The 9,287-nt window shown below is 58.5% G+C and overlaps 1 protein-coding gene across 1 annotated transcript in view; it reads right to left on the bottom strand.

The window, feature by feature from the left end:
* Positions 1-1,283: 1,283 nt before the first annotated feature.
* Positions 1,284-9,287, bottom strand: part of ACAN (aggrecan) — a 37,070-nt gene continuing 29,066 nt past the window's right edge. The window contains exons 13-18 of the mRNA XM_004455226.3: positions 7,721-7,834; positions 4,397-4,555; positions 3,936-4,018; positions 3,032-3,176; positions 2,175-2,357; positions 1,284-1,688 (exon numbers count right to left, since the gene is read on the bottom strand). Coding sequence (XP_004455283.2) covers positions 1,612-1,688; positions 2,175-2,357; positions 3,032-3,176; positions 3,936-4,018; positions 4,397-4,555; positions 7,721-7,834 — 761 coding nt within the window. The 3' untranslated portion in view covers positions 1,284-1,611. The remainder of the gene's footprint in view (positions 1,689-2,174; positions 2,358-3,031; positions 3,177-3,935; positions 4,019-4,396; positions 4,556-7,720; positions 7,835-9,287) is intronic.

Raw genomic sequence — 9,287 nt, 5'->3', positions numbered from 1 at the left:
GCGCACACACGCCTTTAAAATGCCTGATTTTGCCGTTTCTCGGACCCAGTCTACTGACTCCACATGGGAGTAAGCAAGGTGATCGCAGAGAACTGAGCGGCGTGCAGTGGCAGTCTCCAGGCACACTGTGGCAGTCTTCACACAGCACCTGCTGATTGTGGCGTGTCACCTGTTAGCGGGTGTGCCTTCCAGGTTCTTGGCTACTGGGAGAAAGAATTCAAGGACGCACCACAAAATAAGCAAGCGAGCAAGCAGAGATTTATTGCAAAGTGAAAGAAGTGAAAGCACACGCTCGAGACGTGAGTGCGGGCTTCTTGCTAGTGAAGAGGTGTGCGCCGTGCCCTGGGGCCGGGTTTAAGTGGGCCTGAAACGGGGTCTTCTTGCCTTGTGACTGCCGTGGGGAAGAAGGGGTTAGGGCCAGTGTGTTCCGTCCCCACCAATTGGGCAGAATAAGACGTTATCACCTCTTTTCTGAGTTTCCTGTGCAATAGCTCAGGCCTGGCTGCCCGCGGTGCTGTGTGCTGCCCCTGAGAGGTTGTGCCCGCTGCCCCCCCAGCTTCCCAGTTCCCTCTTCTGACCTGCCTCAACTCCAGACACACACACAAGCACATCACACTTGCATGCTCACACACAGAATCTGTCACATGCAACCACACTGGCGTGACAGTCCCAGGCTCCCCGAATTCACACCAATTAGGGGTCATTTGATCAAAACACGTCCCCGCCGCCACCATTCCCAAGATCCCACAGTCGCCCCCGCTGGTGGTTGCCTTCTTAAATTAAAAAAAAGAAAGGAAAAGAGATCTCTTCCAAGGTCTTTATTATCATCATCATCATCATCATTATAATCTTCAATTTTCAAAAATATAAATAGGTGCACGGAACCCTGGTGCCTGCACGGTCCCGGGGGCGGGGGTGGGGAGGGGAGGGGTGGGGGGCACTCCAACCGGGAAGGAAGTGCCCCCCACCCAGCCCTGCGGAGATAGACTTGGTCTAGGGTGGCGGGCTCGGGTGAGAGGACTCTGGGAGAGGGACTTTGGAGGGCGCCGACGCCCACGCAGTGGGAGATGCTCTCCCCTCCGCGGCTCCCCGCCCGCAGCCCGCCCCCCCCACGCGGGCCCCGGCTCCTGCGGCGCCAATGCTGCCCCCCTTCCGCGCAGTACATTCAACTACGGTTCTGAGTCCTCCGTACCCTGCGGCCACTTCCAGCGTCTTCTGACCCCCCTCCCTCCTCCCCAGCTCTCCCTGGAGGTGAAATAACCAACGATTGCACTGCTCTTGGATAAAGTCAGGAAACAAAAAATAATCTTCTTTATTTAACTTAACCCCTCCCCTTCTCCCCCTGTCCCTGCGCTGGTCCCCGGAAAGGCACAACAGGAGATCAAAAAAGTGTCTCTAAACTCAGTCCACGGGGTTACACACGTTTGCTTGGCTTTGGTATTTGGGGGGTAAATCGGCTGAAGTTTTGGCAATCTGGGCGGCGGGTGGGTGCATACACAAGGTGGGCTTTATTTTTTCCTTCTTTAATGGAATTCCTTATATGACAAAAAGCGACAAGGAGAAGACACCGTCTGTGTGGGACGCGCTGTCAGTCTGGCAAGGCTTCCGGGCTCAGCGACCGGGGCTGGGGCGGCTCCTCCGCGCGGGCGGCGAGCTCCGCTTCTGTACTCTGCGCCTGTAGGTGGCGGCTGCAGAGGGGGGGGGCGGGAGCGAGACGGGACGATCGGTGACCTCGGGGAAGGAGGCGGGCAGCCCCAGCCCCTCCCCCGGCCCTGCTGGCTCCTCCCCCCGCAGAAAACACCCGCTCTGGGCTCATCACCGCGGCCTGGAGCTCTACAGTCTTCCTGGATTTTTATTTTCCTTTGAACCTTTCTGGGTGCAGGCTGGTGTTGAAAACAAAAGCAAGCCACCCATTTTCTCCCTTATCCTTTCAGGGAGAGCGAACCCTTCCCTGGACCTCCCCCACCCCCCGGGGACAGGGGGCAGTGATTTGCCCTGGAACAGCCTCCTGACCTGACCGCCCCGCCCCCCCCCCCCTGCAGAAGGTGCAGCCGGCTGGCGCTGGAGATGCCAGGAGAGGACCATTGCTGTGCCCCGGGGGCAGGGAGAGGCCATGGGGGGTGGGCGGGAATCCAACCCTGTGCCCAGGGAGGAATGGGGGGGCCGATGCTCACGGTCCGTGCAGGTGATCTGGGGCTCCTCCCACTGGCCGCTGGGCTGGCACCGAATGGTGGGCACGTGGCGCTGCACGAAGCCCTGCGTGCACTGGTACCGCACCAGGGAGTTGATTTCGTACCGGTCCTTCTTCTGCCCGAAGGTCCTGGCATGCTCCACCGCGGGGGGCTCTCCGCAGGCCACTGAGGGGCACACGTCCATTAGAAAAACTCTGCTTGGGGCTTCCGCCGTGACCCACCCCTGTGAGGAGCGGTGTGGCCATCCATGGCTGTGATGAGACAGCCCAGGACCCTGTGCGGGGAGGATGGCGCTGGCTTCCCTCCCCCTCCCCAGAAGGGGAGCCCTGACTCCAGGGTAAAAGATGTTTTTGCCGGAGTTTCAACATCCAAGTTCCTCAATGATTCAGAGCAGCCAAAAGAAGAAACAAAGGAAGTTCTCGAGGGGCTGAGTAGAAGACAAAAGGGAGAAAGGGAAAGAGGGCGGAAGCGGGCAGATGGCTGCAGCTTTTTCATGAAGACTCCAGGAGGCCTGGGGACCCAAGGCGACCAGCAGCCAAGGACTGCAAGCTGAGCTCTCCGGGGAATCAAGGGCTGACCACTCTTAATGACTGATTGTGACGCCCCAAACCAGGGAGGCCTCCGACCCACCTGTCCTGGCAGGTGACTTCCTGCTGCCCGTATCCAAGGTACCAGGTACGTGTGGGGAGTGGGGGGTCCCGTCCTCTAGCCTGTGACCGTCCCTTCTCTCTGCTCGTGCAGGAGAGGAGGCATCGGCAGCTGAGAGGCAGGGTGACTTGCCCAGGGCACACGGCCAGCCTCGACCAGGGCTTAAGGGTTTGCTTAAGGGCCCTGCTTACCTGTGCCCTTTTTACACGTGAAGGGTAGGTGGTAATTGCAGGGAACATCATTCCACTCGCCCTTCTCGTGCCAGATCATCACCACACAGTCCTCTCCCGTGGCAAAGAAGTTATCAGGCTGGTTGGGGCGCCAGTTCTCAAATTGCTGCGGGTGGGGGGCCGGGTAGGGGTGGGCAAGGTGTGAGGAGAGGGCGGGAGCAGCACAGCTTCCCTAACCCCTGCTTTCTCCTTGCCAGGCCTCTCCCCAAGGTCCTTTCTCTTTCAGCTCAACTTCTGGCTCAGCTGGCCTGGCACAAAGGCTGCTGGGAGTCTGTGGACCCCAAGGGCCTTCCAAGGAGCTGGTTGCACGGCCTGGTCCTTCTTGAAAGTTGAGAGCCCAGGGATTCGCAGTCCCACCTCCCTTTTCCTTCTGGGCAAACAGGCTGATCACACGGGTGGCCTCGGTGCTAGAGATGGCGCCCAACCTCCGCCCCCGGACAAATGTTATCCTCTTTCCTCTAACTTAACTGCCCCGTGACCCCTAAACGCTCACCTCTTCCAGGGAGCCTCCTCTGACGGCCTCAGCCCTTCTCTGACCTGCGCTTTCCACTGCCCCGTGCCTGTGGCAGCTCTGTCGCTCTCTGTCCCTGAGTCGACGAGTCCTTTGGGGCCAAAGAATCTCATCCATATGCCCCTCAGGATGGCTCGCCTTCGTCCATCGGCTCCTGCCTCGCTGCCTTCCCTCCTTCACTCAACCTGGCCGGCTCTGGGCCGGTCTCCAGGGACACAGAGATGAAAGAGGCACGATCCGGCCCTGGAGAGCTCAGGGTCCAGCTGCTGCTGAGCAAGGCTTTGCACATGGTTTAGTGGCGTCTCGCTCCAGTTCTCTTCATCTCCCCCCCTCCCGACCCCCGGCAGGACTCACCAAGGGGTGTCCGTCTGACCAGCGGAAGTCGCCTTCGATGGTCCTGTCATTCAGGCCGATCCACTGGTAGTCCTGCGCATTGTCTACAGAGAGGACCCTAGTGGTTGGGCAGGCCGGGCACCCTAGTGGTGCCTGAGAAACTCGCAGGGACATGGGGGATGGAGGGTTGGCAAGTGGCAGGTGGGCGCCCAGGAGCCTGCGGCCTCTAGGGTCCTTGGAAGGGCCTCAGCGCACGCGCACTGGGAGAACACCTTGGACCACGTGCCCACACTGGCATGGCCTGGTGTCGGCCACAGGGTGGGGTCTGGGGACTGACCTTGGCAGTGGGCCGCCCTGGGGCAGGCAGAGCTCCTGGTCCCAGAACCCTCCGCCCTCTTCTCTCAGGGATCTCAGGCCGTGGAAACACCCTGCCTTCCACCCCCCAAGCCCGTTCAAGGCCGCGGAGACCCCGCCACACTCACTGTTGACAAACTCCTGCTCCTCGGGGGTGACGACGCTGCTCAGGTGTGACTGCTGCTCCCGGCACCGGCTCTCTGCGTCCACCCAGGTCTCGCGGTCGGGGAAGTGGCGGTAGCAGTGGCCCTGGAACTTGGTCCAGCCCTCCTCGCATAGCTCTTGGTCTGCAACACAGGTCAGGCGCCTGAAGGGAGGGGCCCGGGGCTGACGGCCGTGGGACGGGCTGCCTGCTCTACAGCGCGGCTTCCAGTGCTCACTCCACCGGCGGGGTCGCCCTCTTCCCGCCGCTGACAGGCTCGGCTCTGACCAGGAAGGCCTGCCCCCTGGCCCCCGGAGCCTCTGCGCAACGTCCCACCCTCTGGGAAACGCCAGGGACCCTTGGTTTCCCTGGTGTAGACCCCAAAGCTTTTCTCCGGCTGATGGGTGCCCCGGAGGCCCAGCAAGCTCTCTCTGTCTTCAGGGTAAGCAGAGTTCAGCAGGCCAGGTAAAAAGAGGTGGGAAGGTGGGAAGTTTTGAGTTTTAAGACAAAAAGTGGTTCAGCAGCTCCAAGGGGCTCTGGGGAGGTAGAGGGAGTGGGGGGAGAGTGGTGGCAGCAGGAGAGGACAGTGTGGGCTGGGAAATGGGGCTGGCAGCTTCCTTCCGGCAGAAATTTGGGTGGGGACAGAGGAGCAGGAGGAAGGCAGCTTGGGTTCAGGGAAGGCACAGCTCTGAGGAGTCCACCCATCAGAGCGGGTGCTAGCTGGGTACATTATGCCTGCCGCTAGGAGGGGCAGTCAGCAGACTGAGGGTCGGTGAGTCAAGGGCACTTTTTTTTTAGGAGGAGCTGGGAACCAGAGATTGAACCCAGGACCTCATATGCAGGAAGCTGGCGCTTAACTACTGAGGCACATCGGCTTCCCTGAGTTGGGTATTTCTTTGTTTTGCTTGCTGTTTTTGTTTTTTCAGGAGGCACCAGGAATCAAACCTGGAACCTCTTATGTGGGACGCAGGTGCTCAATTACTCGAGCCACATCCCCTCCCAGCACTGTTTTTTTTTGATGGCCTAAGTTGGTAACGGCTTCTCATTTCTGGACTGGCCCAGACAGCTCTTGGAGCAGCACGGGTGGGGGACAGAGGCAGGGGCATGCTAGAGCCGGCTCACGCAGGCTTGAGATGCTCCGAGCACACTGTGCGTCTCTTCCCAACTCCGCCTTTAGTGAATTCACCTTGGTAGCTTTTAAGTGACAGTGGTGGCAGTATTTACACCACAGGAATTGGCTGGTGCTACCAAGCAGCCCTCTCTCTGTGAGAGCTGGTTTACCAGCAGCGCTGGGTAGAGGGCGTTCCAAGACTCCCTCTTCCTTCTTCCCCGGGTGCCCCCAGCACAGGGCTGCCCCGAGGGGCCTGGGGTTGAGGCAGGGCCAGGTACCCCTTCAGCTGTTTGGTGGCCTCCCTGATGGAGTGCCAGCTGCTATCGGCCGTTCCAGAAAGGAGGGACCCGGGGAAGAGTCGCACACTGAAGGGGTGGGTGCTTGAAAGGCTGGGGGACAGACACTTGGGAACAGGGGCGAGCAGAGGAGGCCAGTGGCCCAGCCCGTGGAGACTGAGGCAGAGCAGGAAAGGGGCAGGGGGGGTGCCTCAGTCCCCCTGCTGCCAAGGCCTTCCCCAAGGGATGTGGCAACGGTCCAGAAAGAGGAGGGACAGGCTGGCTGCTCGGCAGAGGAAGAGGCCAGGGATGTCACCCAGGGATGACCTGTGGGGCCAGGACTTGGCCACCCTGGTGACTGCAGGCTGAGCTGGGCAGGCAAAGCTGGAGGGTGCAGCTACCCAGAGAGGGGCCAGCGCCATGCAGGGTGGCGGCCTCGAGGAAGCAGAATCCAAGTCCCAGGAAGGCTGGAAGAAGCGGTCGGGCTCCTGTGGGGCGGTGAGGACTCAGGAGGAATGGGAGAGCACCTGCAGCCCTGCGCGGCTGGACACCCAGGCCTGGGGCCAGCTGGGTGGCTCTGCACCGCCAGCACCCCAGCAGAGCCCCTTTCTCGCCCAGTGCAGAACCCAAGACTGGGGTCTCCGAATATGTTCCAGACCCTAATGCTTTGGCATCCTGGGAAGAAAAGTTTTGCAGCTCTCCACCCCAGCCAAGACTCCTGCACCAATTTCTCAGGGTCTTGGGGTGAGGGTGGAGGGCCGCAGGCTGCAGAGGAGGAAGAGAGTCCAGGCCTTTATTTCCAGAAGGCTTAAGTTCCTTCATCAGTCTACCCTTGGCCATGCCTCCAAGGAATGTACAATACAAAACTACTTCCTCACACAAAGGGAGACTTTCCTGGGATTTCAGCTGCTTTCTGGAAGTTTCTAGGATGTTCAGCCTGCGAGTTAATTGAAAACGGTTTTGGGCCCCTGCACACTGTCAGGTCGGCATGGGCCATCGTTGCTATTAGCGTACGAAAGCCCCATTCCCCCCTTTCTGAGTTGGGACATTCCTGAGCTCCAGGAGGATGGGGAAGCCTAGGAAGCACCACGGGTGAGAGCACTGGGGGCTCAGCCTGGCCCTGGGGGAGCCCCTGGCACACAGCTCCCTTTGACAGAGCTGGCGGCCCGGCCCAGGTGCAGAGGGGGAGGGTTTGGCAAGACCCAAGAGAGGAAACTCCGCTCCTATCCCCTGCAATACTGTGTTCTCTCTGGCCAGCATCCTGATGGGCACGAGGGAAGGAGAAAGGAAGCGCAGCCCAGATGACACTGCCGTGGCAGCTGTCGTGGGGATGATAAGGGGGGTGACATGTAGCAATTCCTGCTCATGGACGACTTGAGCATGCTGGTGACACAGCTCTCACCCACAAGAAGAGGAAGGCAGCTTAGCCATCATGGCATGGTGCCCCAAGGCCAGGAAAGGGCCACAGAGGTCCCTGAGCAATGCACGCCATGCCAGGAAGATCCATGCTGTCATCTGGAGGGAGGACCAGTGCTTCCTACCCCGCAGCGTCCTCTGAGACAAATGCATGGAACCAGCTCTTTGTTTAGTCTGATGCATGCACCGACCTCGGTGTGGGATCAGTGGTCTGGAAGCCCTGGAGAAGGTTAGTGTTTTCAAGTGCCCCTAGAGGCCCACGGTCCAAGGTGCAGGCTGGCCCAGCCTGCTGGTCTGTCCTGCAGTCAGACCAGCTGACGTCCCAGAGGAGGGCTTGCAAGAAGAGCAAGAGGAGTGCGAGTGAGTGGGGCAGACCCCCGGCACTGCTGTCTGGGTGGACCTTGGGGGTCCCGGCCAGGGCCTAGAGCCTGTGGTTAGAAGGGAAGGGTGAGGGAGGAGGAGAGGGTGCAGCAATTAGTAACATTAGCTGAAGCCGAGACGGCCGTACCGATCTCACACAGGTCCCCTCCGTAGCTGGGAAGGCATAAGCATGTGAAAGAGTCGATGGCATCCACGCAGGTGGCTCCATTCAGACAAGGGCTTGAGAGGCACTCATCAATGTCTGCAAGAAACCAAGGGCCACCATTAGGACTCCTGCCGGCAACTTCAGATTCTGAAGCACGGTGGCCTCATAGCGGGTGGCCAGCCCTGCTGCTCTCCAGAGCCCCGGGAGGGAAGTGGCTGGGTTTCCTGAGAGCTGTTGCTGCTGCTGCTGCTGCCGCCATCTTGGAGTGCTGAACCAAAGATCCAGACAAGGGTTTTGTTGGATGTGTGTGATTCTTGATTGGCAAGCTTGGAGCACGGGAGCCCGCTTTCCTAGTGGGTTGGAGAGAGCTGGTTCTTCTGAAGCCAAATGCCTTTTGCAAGAGTGAGTGTGACTTCCTCCAAGACGATGGCGCTTGTGAGTATTTCAGGAGGCCATGGAGTCTGGACTGGCTCTGCTGAGCAAGGACACTGGCAGTCAAGCTGTTGAAGCTTGGCTGGAGGTGTTTCTTTTCCATCTGGGACTTGGCTTCCTCTGTGGTTCTGAACCAGGAAAAGTGGACCAGGTTGTGCAGTACCAGAATGAAGGAGCTGCAAGTGGTCTGCAGGGTGTCCAACAGGTATTTGCTTGAGACTCACTATACATCTCGGGTTGCAGACACCTTCTTTGTCTTCAGCAAGTAAGATATCTTGTAAAGATGAAGCCAGCATCTCTCTCATGTGGGAGGGATGGAAACCCTGCCCAATATTTCCCCATGTATTTTCCTTCATGCTTAGGGTCCCAAAAGTGGACATCTCCAGGGAGTCACAATTCTAGAGAGGTTCCATCCTGGCCAGTGGGAGACAAGACTTTGAAGCCAATGAAGTGCTTAGGAAGTGGCCACCCACCAGCACCAGCCGGGGATACCAACAGATCCCATCAGCCTCTTCTTCCAGGCAGGCTCTTTTCTTTTTTTCTTCTGGTCCCAAGATGTTCTTTCTGATCAAACTTCTTTGCAGGACTTGAATTAGTAAGTCGTTGGCCTTTGCCTCGACTTTTCAAGGTGAGAACGGAATCATCTGATCTTGTCTTTCTGCCTCTTTCTGAGAAACCAGATGACTTGCAGGATCCCTTTTGCCCTCTTTGTAGTTGTACTCCAAAGGCTCCTGTTTTAGTTTTTTCCTGGTTCTCTCCTGGGAACATGATTATCTTGTGAAACTCCTCTTCCTATGAGTGGGTTCCACTGGCTCATGGAGCACGAGGCTATGTGGTTTGAAGATGCTAAATCTTGGCATGCGCAGCCATGTTCATTCAACCTTCAGGATCTGATGCGATGTCTACAGGTGGTGCCCACATGAGCAGCTAAATCCTGTGTTGGCTGCAGGACCTCAGGGTCCTGTTCCAGGACTTTGTTCTTGCCTTCCATAAGAGCTGACCTGAGACCTTTAAAGCAAATCCTCTGGTAAGAAAACCGAAGTGCTTTCCTCTGGACCCTTACAGTACTGGAGGTGCAGAGTGGACATCTTCTAGGCTACAGCTGGGTATGTGCAAC

This window comes from Dasypus novemcinctus, chromosome 3, assembly GCF_030445035.2.
Source record: "Dasypus novemcinctus isolate mDasNov1 chromosome 3, mDasNov1.1.hap2, whole genome shotgun sequence".
Classification (NCBI taxonomy): Eukaryota; Metazoa; Chordata; class Mammalia; order Cingulata; family Dasypodidae; genus Dasypus; species Dasypus novemcinctus.
The sequence above is the reverse complement of the archived record's forward strand: the minus strand, read 5'-3'. Positions and strand labels throughout refer to the sequence as shown.